This window comes from Pinus tabuliformis, chromosome 5_2, assembly GCF_031772625.1.
Source record: "Pinus tabuliformis cultivar Carrire ecotype Pingquan chromosome 5_2, CPIR1, whole genome shotgun sequence".
NCBI classification, from domain to species: Eukaryota; Viridiplantae; Streptophyta; class Pinopsida; order Pinales; family Pinaceae; genus Pinus; species Pinus tabuliformis.
Genome location: NC_142306.1, coordinates 360,289,432 through 360,309,325, shown reverse-complemented (window position 1 = coordinate 360,309,325; position 19,894 = coordinate 360,289,432). Strand labels below are relative to the sequence as shown.

Below are 19,894 nucleotides of genomic sequence, written 5' to 3'. Positions count from 1 at the left end.
CGCTATACTAGGGCTAATTGCTACATTGCATAATTGAGAAATTATGGAATTATTGTTTTTATCTAGCATCTCTCAATGTACGGGCCATGTATGTTGAATGAAATCTCCTAGGGATAATTCTATCACAGAATTTAACTCTTAATAAGCCATCTCTTTTTGCCAAGCAAAGTATAAAAGCTATGAGGTCTCTTCTTCTTGCCCTAAAGGCCATGCGAACTAATCCTTAAGGCCTCCTTGACTGAAATACGAATTCCTCTCTCATCATTCTCCTAGACTCCATTCTCCCCAAGGGATTAGGCAGTGGTCCACCAATAGGCGATCACTCAAAGAACATTTTTCTCCACCTTTCCATCTCTCTTCTCGGTCTGGCCAAGTTGGGTCACCTAGGGCATCACTTTCCTGACAAAGTAGCTAAAGAAAAGGTTCAATCTCCTAGCCTCTATTGTTCTGGTGTGTCCTCAAGGCCTCCTCCAAATTTGAAGTCATTATGACGATGGAGTTGTGAGATAACCCAAGCCCTAGCTCTGAGATCAAACTTTCTCCTGGTATTCCCTAGGCTAGCACCTCATTAGGATCAATTTAACACTCTCAATTGGAAATTCTTGCTTTGATCCTTTCCCCTTCCTTGTTTGGGTTAAGAACATCATTGGTTACTAGATTCTCTCTCCTTAAGCTGAGTCCACTTGGTGACATGTGGTCCCATACTTTTGAAAAGTAAATTCTTCAAGAACCATTCGAGAAGTTAAGTTCAGTAAGGATTTTAGGATTGGGAAACTCCTTTACAAGGCATATTCCTCTAACCTAACCCTTAAATCCTCACCTCCTTATTCGAGAAATCTTTGTACTTTGCTTGAAGAGCAAGTAAGGTCCATTCTTAACCCCCTTCTAGGAAAAGGATCATTAAGGTCACTTCACATCCATTGGTTGATTCATCTTTCACATGTGACTTTCAATATAACAGGTCTCCTCCCATTGGTGAAATTTCATAAAGAGTAGGGAGTCTTAGCTGAGGTGACAGGCTATGCCTCCATTGTTGCCCTTGACCTAGCAATTGTCCCTTTAGGAGTCCCTTTTCTGCCCCCTACTAGTTTGAGTGGTAATAGGGTGAAGCAACAAAAACTGTCGTGTATGTTCAAAGTCAAAGTCCTCAGAGATCACTAGATAACATGGCTCCGAAGGAAGCATTCACTAGGAAGAAACCAAGCGTAGACCATCTCTGAATATTTGGTTGTCCTGTCTATATTCACATTTTGAAAGATAAGAGAAAGATGTTGGATCCTACAATCATGAAGGGAATATTTGTTGGCTATGGTAATACTTCAAAGGCATATTGGATCTACATAAAGGAAGGACATTGAATAGAAGTGAGTGCAGATGTGATCTTCGATAAAAGTATTGCATTTAAGAAATCAAAGAACCTCTCGATTGACTCTAATGATGAAGAACATCAAATATTTGAAGAAGAGTGCACTAGAGAGGAAGAGGATTCAAATCATGAAGAAGTAGGTTCCAGTGAAACTGTGCAACAAGTCATCATCCCTGAGAGTAGAAAGAGACCTAATTGGTTAAAGTCTACTCTTCTAGATGCAGAGGGACATGGAGCAACCAAGGGTACGTTTAGGGAAAGTAAGAAGCCTAAAAGATATTCAGGGTATGCAGCCTATATGACAAAGTTGATTGAAGTAGAACCATCCACTTTTGAAGAGGTTGTCAAACATCAAGAATGGAAAGATTCCATGAATGAAGAATATCAATCAATAATGAAGAATGGAGTGTGGGAGATCATTCCTAGCCCTGAAGACAAATCTATGGTAAATTCCAAGTGGTTCTACAAGATCAAACATGCAACAGATGGAAGTATTGATAAATATAAGACAATATTTCTGGCTAGGGGTTTATCTCAACAAGAAGGCATTGATTATGAGGAGACATTTGCACCTACAGCAAGGCACACAATTATACGATCGTTGGTCTCTTTCGCAGCATCGATGGGATGGAACATCCATCAAATGGATATCAAGACAACATTCCTGAATGGTGCTATCAATGAAGAAGTCTATATAGAACAACCCTTAGGATTTGAAGTAAAAGATAGAGAGACTCATGTCTGCAGGCTGAAGAAGGCACTTTATGGCCTTAAGCAAGCATCAAGGGCTTGGTATGCAAGGATCGACACATACCTACAAAGATTGGGCTTCTCAAAGAGTTTTGTTGATCCAAATCTCTACAACAAGGTTCTGAAGGATGATCTTGTAATCATTCTTCTATATGTGGATGATCTTCTCATGATAGGTGTGGAAGGTCGTATTCAAGAGTGTAAAAAGCAATTGGTAACTTAATTCGATATGACGAATCTAGGGCTGATGCACTATTATTTGGGGTTGCAAGTTTGGCAAGGACCTAATGAGATATATCTAGGTCAAGTATGTGATAGAGATGCTGAAAAGGTCTGACATGATGAATTGTAAACCTATGACAACCCGTATGATCACAAACTTGAAGAGGCTGAGAAGTTCTGAATCAAGCCCCATGGATCCAACAAGGTATAGACAATTGGTTGGCTCACTGATGTATTTGGTAAATAATTGACCAAACATTCGTTTTGCAGTGAATATTCTCAGTCAGTTCTAGGTAGAGCCTAAGCATGATCATTGAATCGTAGCCAAGCATATACTGATATCTCCGCAAGGAACAATCCATTGTTGCCTGAAGTATGATAGAAAGAATGATGTCCTCTTGATTGGATATACAAATTCTGACTAAGGAGACAGTGAGATGGATGGGAGAAGCACTACTGGAGGATGTTTTAGTTTAGGATCCTCCATGATATCCTGGATGAGTAGAAAGCAAGAATCGGTTGCTTTGAGTAGTGTTGAGGCTGAATACATTGCAACCTATGAAGTAAGCAGAGAAGATGTCTGGTTGAGGAAGCTATTGTCTGACTTGTTTGACGGACTGGTGGACCCTATGGTGATACATTGTGACAACACCAGCTGTATAAGGTTGTCTGAAGACCCAATATTCCATGGAAAGACAAAGCACATAAATAACAAGTATCACTACATACGAAAGTTGGTGCAAGATGGAGTGTTGCAGCTATAGTATATCTCCACTGATGAGCAGGTAGCTGACATCTTAACAAAATCCCTTCCTAATAAGAAGGTTGTGTATTTGAGAGACAAGCTTGGATTGGTTGATATATCCTCCCTAGTCAAGAGGGAGGGATAGACACATCATCTTTGTCTTCACTTCGTGAAGAAAGAATGGAGGATTGGGCAAGCATTTGGTTTCTGGTACTCTTTGAGGATGAGGTAGGGCATCCAAGATGTAAGAATAGTTGAAGAGGAAATTCCTTGAGGATGCGTTATTCCAAGATAGGAATTGTCCTAAAAGAACATACCCTGTGAACACTCGGGTAGGGTATGTGCCTTGAGAGACAATGATGATGGTGTCTATCAGTCATTAGTTTTGCCAACATTATGCTCTGAACTTGTGGTGAGATAGAATTGTTAGTCAAGGCCTTGCTATGTGACAATGTTGGTTGGTATGGTGCAATTAACCATATTCCCTAATTGTGGAGAGATAAGCTGAAATGTCAGCTTATGAGATGGATTACCAATCCGACTCTTCTTATGAGATCTCTTCAGTTTGAGAATGTCCATGTACCATTATGAATACCTCCCTAGTTAAGAGGGAGTGTTGAAATGTGTAACTAGGTTCGGTCTTCATAAATATGAAATGTAATTTTGATTCTTGTATATTGTAAAAAGAAAGAAAAAATTATTATTGTTATTTTTGTAGCATGGGTTTCATGCTCAAGGTCTTTTATTTAGAGGTCAAGCACCCATTGAGTGCTTCTAGGGTTTGTCCTAGGGTTAAGAAGTCAAAAGAATCATTGTCATATGAATAAGACCCCATCGGGCACAACGTAACTTGTAAAAATATTTGTTTTTGTACTTAAAAGTGTTAAAATACCCTCCAAGACCAAGTTGGGCTAACAGCTAAAAAGTCGGCCTCATTATGGCATGTCGTCTTCCTTGGAATCCTATATATAGAAGGGAACTCGACCTCCTATGGACACTCACTCATCTTCTCATCATCTAAGCAAAGGAGAAGCGGAAGAAGGCTAGCAAAGAAGGAAGAAGGACGAAGGACGAAAGTTTGGGTTATCCTCTGTCTCTCTCACACACGCACACACGTGCAAAGGAGGAAGGCTAGAGTTTTGATGTTGCAAGGTCGAAGTTGAGTAAATTGCAGAAAGAAGGTCGAAGGAAGGTCTATTAGGTCACCTACAAGCCCTAGAAGAAGGAGAAACCCAAGTGAAGGTCAAAGGAAGCCATGGAAGCCCAAAAATTGCTCACGTGTGGAAAAAGTAACTGTTGCAGGGGCCGAAAATTTCAGACCTACAGTAGAGGCCAGAATTCTGTAGCTGGGGGTCAAATTTGTGCAGCTGGAAGAGATTTGATTGGATTTGACTTGGGCAAAGGAAGCACATCATCAAGAAGGTCTGACTTGGTCTTAGAAGGGTATTGGTCTTGGTCTAGAGGTCTTAGAATTCATCATTTGAAGAATCTATAAGAAGAGAAGAGATTTGCGGGTTTTCCTCTCAAGTGGAGAGGTTTTGGCTTGTTGAAAATTGTGTACCTAGGTTCGGTCTTCATAAATATGAAATGTACTTTTGATTCTTATATATTGTAAAATGAAAGGACAATTATTATTGTTATTTTTGAAGCACGGGTTTCATGCTCAAGGTCTTTTATTTTAGAGGTCAAGCACCCATTGAGTGCTTCTAGGGTTTGTGTTGATTTAGGGTAGCATCGGATGTGCTCTAACCACGAAATTTGGTGGAGAGGTTGAGGCACATGAAATCTCCAATACCTAGAAAGGGTTTGGGCAGATTCTAAACAGATCAGGAGATGTTAAAATAATTAATATTTTAATGGAGTCCCTAAGTCTAAACTCAGGGAAAATAAAATATTAATGTGTATTAATATGAATCTGTGTAAGAATGGTCCAAAAGACATGGATCAAGCCAGATCTAATCTTAGCCGTTGATTAGGGACTTAATCTCGGCTATTGATATGTCAACAGGAAAAGTATAAGAGGAGGCTTGAGGGTCACTTGGAGAATACACCAAAGTGATCAGTCATTCTATTCTCTAGAGCGCGGTTTGCTAGGAGAGATATAATTAATGATCGAGAGATACAGCTGAGGGGCATTTGAGTACAGAGGGAAAGAGAGGCAGAGATAGTGCCGGGAGAGCAGCGCAGTAGCCAAGGAGAGTGACGCAAATCCAGCCAGGGCCACGCATAGGTAGTCGGGAGCTGCGCAGAGCCTCAAAGAGGCCAACGTTGCTGACGCAGAGGGACAAAGGGTTGACGCAGGGTATCCCAGGGCTGACGCAAACCCATCCGGGGTGACGCAGGGCTAGCGTGGGACAGAGAGGGGCTGACATAGTCTAGAGAGACGTTGACGCTAGGGTTTCTGGGGCAAATTTGTGCTGAGTAGTTGCCGGAAGGATTATCCAAGGTTTCAGCCAAGAGATTTGTCAAGAAGTATTACTGCCAAGGAAATTCTCTGTTGGGTAGGCCAGTTTCGACACCCAAATTGTACTCTGATATTGCTAATAAGAAAACCCTCAGGTAGTTGCACCGGTTTTCCCACATTGGGTTTTTCTGGGGACAATAGTCCAAAAATAATGGTGTCATATGGTGTGTTTGTTTCTGTTTCTTTTAGTTGCTGATCTATAATATGTTGAGCATGCACTCATGTTTATTTTCAGTATTTACATTGTAAATAACTTGTTAAGGAAAATAACAAGTAGGTAGGAATAAATCAGATAAAGTGCATGGAGGGTTTCTAACTAAGTAAACTTAGAAACTTCAACATGGTATTAAAGCATGATTGCAGATCACAGGAGAACTAAAGGACATCAGCCGAGCGGAGCAATAGCAGCAGAAAACAGTTGTCCCGAGGTGACAGAAGTTGTTTCTAGCAGAGCAACAACAAGGAAAGGTGACGCAGTGCCTGCATCATCAAGGGTGAGCTGGGAAGAGGCAACACAGAGGCGAAGGAAGGCAAGAGAAGCCTCATGCAGAGCCACGTAGTAGCTGGAAGGGCTGATGCAGTTGACTGAAGAGGCCAGGTTGCAGTGCCGAGATTGCGCAAAGCCTAGGAGCTCTCACCTTCAGGTTGTTGGGGTTTAGAAGGCTACGGGAATATTGCAGAGTGGAGCTGGTGAGGTACTGTAGTCAGAACAGTACCTGACAGAGCAAGGCCAGAGGAGTTGCTACCAAGGGTTTCTAGCCGAGGAACCCAGATCAGTGGTGCAGTTGCACAAGGCGCTCAGAGTGGGGGGCATCTCGACAACGGCAAAAGGATTTCCAGCAGGGAAATCAAAACTCAGAGGGAGTCCAGAAGAGAACTTCTAGACAGGAAGTAGAGACTCAGAGGATTCGAACAGAGAACTTCTAGGAAGTAAGTAGAGGAGCATCACGGCACTACACGGAGTAAGAGACCAAGATAGACTGGATGGAGCATCGAACTTCATAGTCTAGAAGGCCAGAATCTTCTCCGTACTTGACAGGAATCGTGTCAAGAACTTCGCCTTGAAGGTAATAGCTATCCAAGTCGACCCCAATGATAACGACAAGTACGAGGAGGCAATGACCAGGGCCAAGAGCATATCCTTGACGGGGTCAAGGATCATGTAGTACCACACATAGCCGAGAAGGAAACAACATTTGAGATGTGGGAGGCTCTCAAGAAATTGTACCAGCATACTTCTGTGCAGAGAAGAATGCTACTTGAGAATCAATTGAGGTCGTATTAGATGAAGAAGGGAGAGTCGATTGACACCTTCCTCGGAGGACTGAATGAGATCCGAGATTAGTTGACTGCTATAGAAGTGACACCAGATCAGGAGTTGATGGTAAGGATAGCCCTGAATGTTGTCTCAGAAGACTGGGAGGTATTTGTCCAAAGTATGCTAGGCAGAGGGACTCTCCCACCTTGGGACGAGATGTGGGTAGCTCTTCACCAGGAAGAGATCAGACGACAGTCAAAGACAGGTAGCAGCAGCAAGGGGATCAAAGTCACGCAGGAGGAGGAAGATGTTGCCCTAGCATCTGAGGGAAAGCAGGAAAAGCGGAAGAAGAAAGATCTCTCCAAGATCAAGTGCTTCCACTATGGGGAGTTGGGTCATTATGCGACCCAGTGTCCAAGAAAGAAGAGTAGGGGAGAGTCTTCCGAGACTAAGGTAGCGCCAGCACGGGCAAAGAAGGAAGTTTTAACAGACGATGACTATGCCATGAGTGCACACGCACCACTTAAGCAGAAGTGGGGAGACACCGAGTTGTAGTCAGATGGACTACAGGAAATGAGGGGCAGGATCCTCGAGGTACCTAGCCTCTTGGATTAGACCTTGCTACGGGAGCCCCTAAGAGGAGTAGCAGGACTAGTTGAGTCGGGTAGAGAAGGATGCGGATGGAGCAACAGAGAGAGCTACAATGCAGGAGTCTTGAGACAACGCGAAGCTAGTAGGCTGCAGCAATGCGAGAGGCACAAGAGTGTTGCACCAGTGTAGGATGGCACAGAGAGGTGTGCAACGGTGCGAGATGCATGGAGTTGTTGCAGCAGCGCAGAGGTCAGAGAGGGAGCACTTGTCAGCGGTAGAGGGAGCTTCAGCATCAGCGGGTGTCTCTAGCCCAACAGGGAGGTCAGACTGGGAGATCAGTTACTTACTTCTCAGTAACTGAGTTGCAGTGCAGCAGTGGGCAGCACGATGCAAAATGATGAGTAGGTGCAGTGCAGATGCAGTGCTAGGAGAAAGGACTAGCAACAGCACGGATGCAGAGGGAGTTGTCGTACAGATGTAGTAGTGACAGTGGCAGAACCATGGGCAGCAGTACAGGATGCAGTAGTGCAGAGGATGTTGGGTAGGAAGGCCTGGCATCAGCACAGATACCGATGTCAGATGATCAGAGTAATACTCAGTGAGGAGTATTGTTAGAGCACATTCCTCACTAAGAGGGAGTGTTGATTTGGGGTAGCATCGGATGTGCTCTAGCCACGAAATTTGGTGGAGAGGTTGGGGCACATGCGATCTCCAATACCCAAAAAGGGTTTGGGCAGATTCTAAACAGATCATGAGATATTAAAATAATTAATATTTTAATGGAGTCCCTAACCCTAAACTTAGGGAAAATAAAATATTAATGTGTATGAATATGAATCTATGTTAGAATGGTCCAAAAGACATGGATCAAGCCAGATCTAATCTTAGCCATTGATTAGGGACTTAATCTCAGCTGTTGATATGTCAACAAGAAAAGTATAAGAGGGGGCTTGAGGGTCACGTGGAGAATACACTAGAGTGATCAGTCATTCTATACTCTAGAGAGGCGTTTGCTAAGAGAGATAGAATTAGTGATCGGGAGATGCAGTTAAGAGGCATTTGAGTACAGAGAGACAAGGAGGCAGAGATAGTGTCAGGAGAGTAGCGTAATAGCCAAGGAGAGTGATGCAGAGCCAGCCAAGGCTCACGCAAGGCCACACAGAGGCAACTGGGAGCTACGCAGAGCCTCAGAGAGGCCAGCGTTGCTAACGCAAAGGGACAGAGGGCTGACACAGGGCATCCCAGGGCTGACGCAGACCCATCCGGGGTGACGCAGGGCCAGCGTGGGGCAGAGGGGCTGACACAGTCCAGAGAGAGGTTGATGCTGGTGTTTTTGGGGCAGATTTGTGCTGAGTAGTTGCCGAAAGGATTATCCAAGGTTTCAGCCAGGAGATTTGTCAAAAACTGAGAGGTATTACTACCAAGGAAATTCTCTATTGGGTAGGCAAGTTTGGGCACACAAATTGTACTCTGATATTGCTTAATAAGAAAACCCTCATATAGCTGCATCGGTTTTCCCACATTCGGTTTTTCTGGGGACATTAGTCCAAAAATAATGGTGTCATATGATGTGTTTGTTTATGTTTCTTTTAGTTGTTGATCTGTAATATGTTGAGCATGCACTTATGTTTATTTTCAGTATTTACATTGTAAATAACTTGTTAAGGAAAATAACAAGTAGGTAGGAATAAATCAGATAAAGTACATGGAGGGTTTCTAACTAAGTAAACTTAGAAACTTCAACAGTTTGTCCTAGGTCAAGAAGTCAAGAGTCATTGCCATATGTTGAAGACCCCATTGGGCACATTGTAACTTGTAAAAATAATTATTTTTGTATTTAAAAGTGTTAAAATACACTCCAAGACCAAGTTGGTCAGCTAAGAAGTCGACCTAATTTGAGGTACTTCACCCACCTTAGAAGCCCATAAATAAGAGGGAACTCAACCTCCTATGGAGACAATTCATTCTCTCATCAAGTAAGTGAAGGAGAAGGAAAGGGCTAGCAAAGGAGGAAGAAGGACGAAGATCAAGTGATTGGGTTATTTCTCTCTCTCTCATCACACGTGTGAAGGAAGGAGACTAGGGTTTCTGCTGCTGCATTAGGGTTTTGTTGTTGCAAGATCGAACTCGGGGAAAGTACAGAAATAAGGTCGAAGGAAGGCTCATTAGATCATCCTCAAGCCCTAGAAGAAGGAGAAACTCAAGCGAGGGTCTCAGGAAGCCTTGGAAGTCCTAAATCAGCTCACACATGTGGAAGCAGTTGTTGCTGGTGGGGTCAAAAATTTTAGACCTGCAATAGAGGCCGAAATTCTATTGTTGGGGGTTGAAGTTGTGTTACTGGAAGAGATTTGACTGGGTTTGACATGGACAAAAGAAGCACATCATCAAGGTCAAACTTGGTCTTGGAGGGGCGTTGATCTTGGTCTAGAGGTCTTGGAATTCATCAATTGAAGAATCTATAAGAAGAGGATATTTGTGGGTTTTCCTCTCAAGTGGAGAGGTTTTGGCCCTGACTTGCAGCCTATATCTTGTGTTCTTGTGTATTGTTGATCTTCTTGTTTTTATAGTTGTTTGATTATAAGAATAACATCATAATACAAGAATAAGCTAATAAGTAATAAAAGGTAAAAAGACATCACAAACAATTATCAAGCTAAAGAGAAATCATCCTATATATTGCCCTATAGATTTCTCAACATGGTATCAGAGCTAAGGACTCTATTTACTTTGCAAGCTCTATTTCCATTTTATTGCTCATATCTCAAAATTGTATCTAACCTATTGTGATTCTATTTCACTAACTCTTGTCTTGCAGCTTTGCTATTCTTGTAACTTGGAAACCATATCTCATTTGCAAGTAGTATGATTTATTATTGAGCATATTGTCTTGCAAGTTATATTTAAAGGCACCATTGGTCTCTTACATTTTGGCTTGCAAGATATCTTGTGATTATGATTGATTTATCTAAATTGTAGATTATTATATGCTCCTCATAAACTTTTATACTTGCTAATCAATCTGTAATTTATTTCAAGTTACATTGAATGGTAATTGTCTCACTAACCATTTCCTAGAACTTGTTATCTCTAATAAGTTTTCCTTCCTTAGGGACCACCCCCCTTAGCTTAGCGAGGAGAGAGCTTAAACAGAGAGAGTTGGGAATAGGTGACAACCCCTTCTCTGAGTGTTTCACCTTTAAGGCCGCACTTGGTGGGATTAGAGACTTTTCCCACATTAGGTGTGCATCCTAGGCGACAACAATTCCTACTTAAAGAGCAATGATACATCAAAGAAAATTATCTTTTTAGCAATATTTCATAGAAACCTTAACCCTAACCCTAGATATCTAGAATTGAAGAGAGAAGAAAGAGAATTTAGTAAAAATGGAGGGTTTGATCACCACCATCTAAATTAGTGCCTTGATCTAAATGAACAATGGATTCTTATAGGGAAAATTCAATGAGGATGACCTTGTTGAAGAGGGTGAGATGGCAAGGGAATCTACTTACAAACCCTAGTGGCTTCCATTTTAGGGAGATTTTAAATTTAAAAGATGCACAACTCGAAGTCTCTTATGTTAGATTTCCTTAAAACCCAATAACTGATTTGCAATTTTCTAAGTGTGCAAACAGAAATACAAACAATTGTTGTTCTCGAAACTTAAATTATAAATACACTAAGTTTTCTAACTTAACATGCACAGCAAAAATAAATAAATCATAATACAAACATATTCAACACATAGAATAAAAGATATACCCAAGGAAACCCAACTTTGTGGAAAACCTGCAAACTGTGTGTCTTTTATTATCTTCAGCAAATGTAATTCTTCATAATATTTCTAGCAAGGGAAAACTTCCCTTTCAGCACAAATTTTTTTTATCAGGTCCCCCAAGCAAATCGAACTCCTTCTGCGCGCACTCGCTCTGCCAAATGGCTACGCAGTTCGACCTATTTGTGCCCTATATGGACACACAACTCTCTGTCTCTCTTTGCACACACGTGTGAGCTAAATAATTACTAAAGTTGATTGAGAAAGGGTAATCCGACCCTTTCTTAGTCTCTCCTTCCTGGTTGTTGGAATTCTGCGATCTGCTGAACCTTAGTCTCTCCCTTTGCTAATCCGACACACTTGTAATATTCCTAACCCAGAATATTCCTCAAACCCCAGTAAAAACTCCAACCAAATATGTGCAAATGATATAATAACCCAGAAGTGATAAAATAATAGTGGAACATCATATAATAATGTAAACTGGAAATATAAGCAGATACACAAGAAATGCAGCGAGAAATGCTAAGCCATTTTATTATACTGAGCAATAAAATGAGTACAAGAGGTGATTAGACAGATGGCACCTCGACTTGCACAAGGCAAGTGAAAAAATACTCTCAGAATGACAAGAATGGCCTCTCTGTGTGGATGCTACTGTTGTGCTGCTGCTGCTGCTAAAAAACAAATGATGATTTGGGGCTGCTCCCCTCCTCGGAAAAAGCTGAAACTCTGGATTTCGGCTCTACTCAAGAAACTCAGAAAAACCCAAAAAGCTTTCCTGGAATGGACGACCCCCGAAAAACACCCTCTTGGGGTTCTACGCAGTTTCCCAATGCCCTGTGCTGCCACTGAAGAAAATCCCTCTAAACTCCGCCTGAAACACTACCTGAAACCCTGCCAAAAATCCTCCAATGAGACAAGAGCTGGACCCCTGCTCAATCTCCCAGCATAACTCCACCTGCAAAACCCCAATCCAACACTACAACTAAAAAGAACTGCATCCCTCTCCAAGTGCTGCGCAGTCCTCCAAAATGCTGATGAAACTGCTGCTGAAATGATGATAAAACTACTGCTGAAATACCAATGGAAATACCTTGCCCGAGCAGGGACTCAAAGTCCCCCGGGGCTAAGGGTGAGATCTTTGAACGGAGACACTCGATGTACTATTCAGTGTTGTAGACTAGCTAAACAGCCAACGTGCTCAGAAGCTGAAACGACTAGCTCAAAATGCACATAAATGAATGATCAAAATGAGGGGGCTCCTCTCTCTTTTATAGCTTCTGCCTCTCTCAATCCCAATGCTCACATTCTCCTGCGTGATTCCCCTTTCGCCACGTGTTCCTCCCCTCCTGCACAGTCCCTCCATGTGTCTGCGAGGACTCCATTTCTGCGTCCCCCTTTGGCCCCCTTGGCTCTCCCTTTAAGTCACAACGTTGTGCTACTAGGAAGTGACTTTTATTCTAAAAGTGAGTTATGTCCCCCTTTCTCACTTTTCTATTTACAAAATAACTATAGAAGGCAAAATTTGGCAAAATCGAATATTCCAATTAGCTGGGGCTAATTAGGAATATTACAGTCTCCCCTGGCAAAATGTTGCTTGTCCTCAAGCAACTGAAGTGATGGATGTTGTAAGATCTTCTCATTTTCCCAAGTGGCATCCTCATTCAGCAAATTCTTCCACCTCACCAAGAATTCCCAAACCGTCCTGCTCTGCAGCTACCTCTCTCTGGTATCAATGATAGCCTCCGGCTGCAATACCAAATGCCCCTCATCATCCATAGGTGGTAGCTCATCTGTCACTGTTACCTGCTGCCCCAATGCCTTTTTCAGGCATGATACATGAAAAATGTTATGAATCTTGCTGCCTTGGGGCAGCTCCAACTCATATGCAACCTGTCCAATCCTGCGTATCACCCTGTATGGCCCATAAAAGCAGGGCTTGAGCTTTTCAACCCCCTTTTGCTTCAGTGACGACTGTCGGTATGGCTGTAATCGTAGGTAGACCATGTCCCCCACCTCGAACTGCCTCTCTACCGACCCTGTCGGCATATAGATTCTGTTGGTTCTGCGCTGTAGCCATGTTATCCTTGAGAGCTCAGAGGATATCTTGACTCTCTTAGATCCAAATCTTGGCTCTAGGAGCCCTGCTGTCACCAAACATCACGTCAACAAAAGATAAAGGATGATACCCATATAAGGCATAGAATGGTGACATACCAATGGATATGTGATGTGAAGTATTGTAGCAATACTCCCCCAGATGCAGCCACTTCAGCCATGCTCGTTGTTGCCCACTGACATAGTTACGCAAGTAGCCCTCCAGCCACTTGTTAACTATCTCTGTCTACCCATCCGTTTGTGGGTGATAACTGGTACTCGGAGTCAACTCTGTCCCCACCAACTGGAAAAGCTCCTGCCAAAACCCGCCCATGAAACGGCTGTCCCTGTCACTGACGATGGTCTTAGGAAGACCATGTAGCCTGAAGATCTCCCTGAAGAACAGCTCGGCCACCTGTGTTGCTGTGTAGTGTGCAGATATGACAAAGAAATGTGCGTACTTTGTCAGTCGGTCAATGACGACAAAGATACAATCCTTGCCCTGTACCGTGGGCAATCCTGTGATGAAGTCCATCGAAATGCTCTCCCATTTCCCCTCCGGAATGGGTAGCGGCTGCAATAAACCCGCGGGATGGCTCATCTCTCCCTTGTTCCACTGGCAAACATTGCACTCCCTGATATGTCGGAGTACATCCTCCTTGAGGCCCTTCCAAGAGAACCTCCCTCTAATGGCCCTGTAGGTTTTGGTAAACCCCTGATGGCCTGCCAATGGTGAATCATGTGATGCCTGGAGTATCTTCTTCTTGAGCTGAGACCCCTCAGTCAAGAAGATCCGATCCCTGTAATAGATGATCTCATCGATCACCCTGAACCTGTCATCTGCCACCTGCCCATCCAGAATCTCACATGCAAACCTGTCCTTGGAGTACTCTACTAAGAGTCGAGCCCTCCAGTCTGTATCCAAGCTCATAAGAGACAACGTGGCTGGTCTACGTGAAAGGGCATTTGCTACCACATTGTTCTTACCCTTGACATACTCAATGTCAAAGTCATATGCTTGGATCTTACTGATCCACTTCTGCTGCCTCTCCTGCAACTGCTTCTGCTCCAAAAAGAACTTGAGGCTGTTGTGATCAGTCCTCACCCTAAACCTGTTCCCCACCAAATACTGCCCGTACTTAGTTAATGCATGCATGATGGCCAGCATCTCCTTGTTGTATATAGAATACAACCTCTCGTGCGAAAGGAGCTTTCGGCTCTCAAAGGCTACAGGGTGACCTCCCTGCATCAATACTGCGTCGATCGCCTCTCCCGACGCATCACACTCCAAAACAAATGGCTGCGTAAAATCTGGCAATGCAAGCACTGGGCAACTGCTCATAACCTCCTTGAGCCTGTCAAAGGCTCGCTGCGCTGTATCCAACCAACTGAATGCCCCCTTCCTCGTCAAATCTGTCAAGGGTGCAGCAAGCTGTGAGAAACCTTTGACGAACTTCCGGTAGTAAGTACAAATGCCAATGAATCCTCGAAGTTCTGTCACGTTTCTTGGCTCCGGCCAATCTTTAATGGCCCTAATCTTCTCCTCGTGGACCCTCACTCCGTCCACTCCAATGATGTGTCCCAAGTATAACATCTTTGTCAACCCGAACTCACATTTGTAGAGCTTGGCATAGAACTGCTGCCCCTCCAAGATGCGTAATACTGTCTCAATATGCTAGAGATGCTCCTCCCACGTCCTGCTGTAAATGAGTATATCATCAAAGAACACCAACACAAACTTCCTCAAGTGACTACGGAAGATGTGATTCATGCAAGACTGGAATGTAGTTGGGGCGTTGGTTAGCCCGAAGGGCATCACCAAAAACTCAAAGTGCCCATAGTGACATCTGAAGGCAGTCTTGGGAATGTCCTGCTCCCTCACGCGAATCTGATGGTACCCTGATCTCAAATCAATCTTTGAGAAGAACCGTGCTCCTCTCAACTCATCCATCAACTCATCGATCCTGGGTATGGGGTACCTGTTCTTCAGTGTCCTCTTGTTCAGGGCCCTGTAGTCAATGCACATCCTCAATGTACTGTCCTTCTTCTTCCCCAACACCACAAAAGAAGCAAAAGGACTCGTGCTCGATCGGATGTGCCCAACAGCCAGCAACTCCTAAATGGCCCACTCTATCTCGTCCTGATAGGCCTTGGGATGCCTATAGGGGGTAGTAATCACTGCCTGTATGCCCTGCTCAAGCTCAATAGTGTGCTCAAAACCCCGGTCTGGTGGTTGACCCGGCGGAATCTCCCCAAATACTATGGCATACTGGTCAAGGATGGATTGTATCTCCGGGTGCACTGTCTGCCCTGTAGTCCCTGCCTCCGATGCACGCAGCTCTACTGCCCACTCTATGTCTCCCTTCCGGAAGACTGCCTCCATCCGATGAGCCGAAACAGTCTGAGGCGGATACGTATGTTGTCCTCGTATCTTCTCATGCCTCCCTGTCTTCTCATCATCCCACTCCATCTCTAGGGTCTTCCAATCCGTCGTGACCTTCCCTAGAGTGATGAGCCATTGAACACCTAGTATCATGTTGGTGTCCAGAATATCGACCACGAAAAAGTGGTCAGTCAATGTGTTGGTGCCTATCATCACTGAAAGCTCTGGAACGTATCGAGCACATGTCATGATCTGATCTCCTAGGACCAAGACTGAAAACCCATCGAAGCTCTCTGTCTGTATGCCTCTCCGCTCAACCATCTGTGCATCAATGAAGTTGTGGGTCGCCCCACTGTCAACCAAAATTGACACTCACTGGCCACGCACCGTCCCTTGTACGCGTAGCGTCAGATACTTGCGAACTCCTCGCAATGCGGCAAGGGCCCCTCCAGTGGGTGCAAAAGATGCACCACCTGCTACTGGCGGTGGAGGTGGCAAAGGTCCTTATCCATCATGGCTATCTCCTGCCTCCACACCATCCTCATCATCCTCTTCTCCACTGCTTTCGGAGAAAACCTCAATGAAATGTGCCTTGCCAGTAGCACATCTATGTCCTGGTGCCCATGGCTCTTGACATGTGAAGCACAACCGCTTCTTCTTCAGCTCCCTCTTGACATCATCGTCAATTTGCACTTGTCCTGGATTCCCCTTTGGAGGTGGAATCCTCACATCCTTCCCCTTAGACTGGAAAGTCTGTCTCTGGGGGTAAGGTGTCTAGGTCCTGGGTAAGACATCTTGTAGGTCCCAGGTCCTGCTGATAGCATCTTGAAGGGTGGTCGGTCTAGCGGATCTGACTAGACCCCGAAGTGGCTCTGCTAACCCCTCAACATACATATAGATCCTCCGTGTCGTGGATAGATCTGGCACCATCACTGAGACCCTCAAGAAATCTGCAATGTAGGTCTCTGGGCTCCCTGTCTGTTTGAGCCTTGTTAGCTCAAAAAAATGCTGCTCTGGATCCCTCCAATCAAATCGCTCCATCAATCTCCTGGTGAACTCGGCATATGTTGTCACCATGGAGTGTCCTAGTGTAACCATCCCATGAAACCACCAATCCTAGGCCTCACCATCCAAATGCAATGTCGCCACCTTGATGGCCTCTCTCTCTGACATCTGGTTAAGCTGGAAATAAATGTCCAGCTTCTCCACCCAAGACCTTGCCGAACTGTTTGATGAGCCATCAAACGTAGGCAAGTGGAATCTACTCGTTGCACGGTGGGTGTCCCCATCATGATAATGTCGCTACCCTCTGTGATGGTCGCGGGGTCTACTATCCCGCTAGAGCTAAACAAAATCACGGAATGAGAGGGCTTCCCTGAACTCTTGCCCATAGGCCTGGTACTCTGCAAAATAATCACCCATGTGTCCAGGCTCTGCCTCCTGCTAGGCTACGGCCCCCGTGTCTGCTCCTAAGAAAGTGGGCATGGTAGAGCGTGTAGGGGCATGTGAGGCCACCTGCTGCGCAGTATCACGCTGCTCTGGCAAGTGATGGGATGCACCTGATCCCTCACCAATCTGAAAAACTCGTGGGCTCTCACGCTGTCTGGCCTCTACTGTCGTGAATCTCTGCCCCATCACCTCAATCTGCCTCGACAGATCCTGCACTGATTTGAGGAGCATATCCGCAAATCTCTTCTCGTCCTCGTCGGCCATCTGTTTTGCGTCCACTACTGGCTCTCTCTGTTCTGCGTCTACCACAGGCTCCACCTGTTCTGCGTCCACCACAGGAACACAATCTCCCTCCCCGTAGGTATTCTCCAACCTACATCCAGTGTCTCTGTACCTCCTACCTCTGTAACAAATGTAGGGTTTTTCCCCTGGTGTCATAGATTGCTAGCTCCACAGGCTAAGCCAGATCTATGCTCTGATACCACTGTAATATTCCTAACCCAGAATATTCCTCAAACCCTAGCAAAAACTCCAACCAAATATGTGCAAATGATATAATAACCCAGAAGTGATAAAATAACAGTGGAACAACATATAATAATGTAAACCGAAAATATAAGCAGATACACAAGAAATGCAGCGAGAAATGCTAAGCCATTTTATTATACTGAGCAATAAAATGAGTACAAGAGGTGATTAGACAGATGGCACCTCGACTTGCACAAGGCAAGTGAAGAAATACTCTCAGAATGACAAGAATGGCCTCTCTACGTGGATGCTGCTATTGTGCTGTTGTTGCTGCTAGGAAAAAAATTATGATTTGGGGCTGCTCCCCTCCTCGGAAAAAGCTGAAACTCTGGATTCGGGCTCTACTCAAGAAACCCAGAAAAACCCAGAAAACTTTCTTGGAATGGCCGACCCCCGGAAAACACCCTCTTGGGGTTCTACGCAGTTTCCCAATGCCCTGCGCTGCCACTGAAGAAAATCCCTCTAAACTCCACCTGAAACACTGCCTGAAACCCTACCAAAAATCCTCCAATGAGACAAGAGCTGGACCCCTACTCAATCTCCCATCATAACTCCACCTGCAAAACCCCAATCCAACACTACAACTGAAAAGAACTGCATCCCTCTCCAAGTGCTGCACAGTCCTCCAAAATGCTGATGAAACTGCTGCTGAAATGCTGATAAAACTACTGCTGAAATACCGATGGAAATACCTTGCCCAAGCAGGGACTCAAAGTCCCCCGGGGCTAAGGGTGAGATCTTCGAATGGAGACACTCGATGCACTAAACAGTGCTGCGGACTAGCTAAACAGCCAGCGTGCTCAGAAGCCAAAACAACTAGCTCAAAATGCACATAACTGAATGATCAAAATGAGGGGGCTCCTCTCTCTTTTACAGCTTCTGCCTCTCTCAATCCCAATGCTCACCTTCTCCTGCGTGATTCCCCTTTCACCACGTGTTCCTTCCCTCCTACACAGTCCCTCCATGTGTCTGCGTGGACTCCATTTCTGCGTCCCCCTTTGGCCCCCTTGGCTCTCCCTTTAAGTCACAACGTTGTGCTACTAGGAAGTGACTTTTATTCTAAAAGTGAGTTATGTCCCCCTTTCCCACTTTTTTATTTACAAAATAACTATAGAAGGAAAAATTTGGCAAAATCGAATATTCCAATTAGCTGGGGCTAAATAGGAATATTACAACACTACTTGTGCCTTTGGAACTAGCCACCTCCTCGCTCTATCTCCTCTTATAATTTCGACCATAACCCTAGCATCACTCTCAATGGCTGAGATTACATCTTGATGAAGGGATGAGATTAAATCATAGGTAGCAAACATCCTAAATATGTTTTTTTGAAAAAACCTCTAAAACCTTTAATGTTATTTGCTTGGGATCCAACGTGTCAGGGCTAGTTGGCAGAAGATCTGTTTCCGTGGCTTGATATCCATTTCTGGGCTTGAAAGAACGATTTACATGGTGGACCCATAGCTATATCTGGAACTGAAATGTGGATCCATGGATCTAGCCTCGAGCCCCAGCATATCCAATAACACAGGTCAACAAATAAAGGATAAAACATTTGAAATTGGAACCCCCTAATAGGGAAAAAGTCTCCCACTAGAAGCTTCCATACCAACAATCCTACCAAGGATTGCACCTAATGAACAAGCCTTGTGAACAAATCCAAAAGTTAACATGCAAAGTGCATGTGTGCAATTTTGGGTATTAACACTTACATAATACAAAGGTACTTTTAATATTAAGTTTCAAGCACACTAGTTTGTCCTCCAACATAGATCTTTGTTCTCTTCTTGTGAGTTGCATTGCACAATTGGAGACCCCTGTCCTGTAGCAACCTTTGTAGTGTGAGGGCTCTGTACACATGATTCATGTATAGCGATTTCCATATTCTCAATGTTGTGTCAAGGGCCACAACTAGCACTGAGTAAAGGCTTTGCCCATTCCTAAATCTTAACTGGACGGCAATTGATCTCTACCAGGTTTATGCAATATTCAGCTGCATAATATAATCCAAATTAAGGACAACGAGGAACATAATCCAAATTAAAGGCAACAAAGAAAAACTATAAAATAATGATGAGATAGCTGACATGATCTCTGTGAATGGAAGCCTCCATGCAGGGAACCCCAACAGGCACCGAGTGAAGCCAAAAACTAAGAGAAGATCTGGTTCTGGTCCTGCACATCCTGAAATCCAGATATATACCACTCAACTTTAGAAATCCAAGTAATCTGTGAAAATTAAAAATCACACGTTTTTACTAACAA

At 44.1% G+C, this 19,894-nt stretch overlaps 1 protein-coding gene across 2 annotated transcripts in view; it reads right to left on the bottom strand.

The window, feature by feature from the left end:
- The window catches only part of LOC149158954 (uncharacterized), a 292,431-nt gene that overhangs the window by 63,835 nt on the left and 208,702 nt on the right, over positions 1 to 19,894 (bottom strand). For both annotated transcript variants that reach the window (XM_089436378.1, XM_089436377.1), the window contains one exon: positions 19,717 to 19,813. In XM_089436378.1, the coding sequence (XP_089292504.1) occupies positions 19,717 to 19,813 (97 nt within the window). The remainder of the gene's footprint in view (positions 1 to 19,716; positions 19,814 to 19,894) is intronic.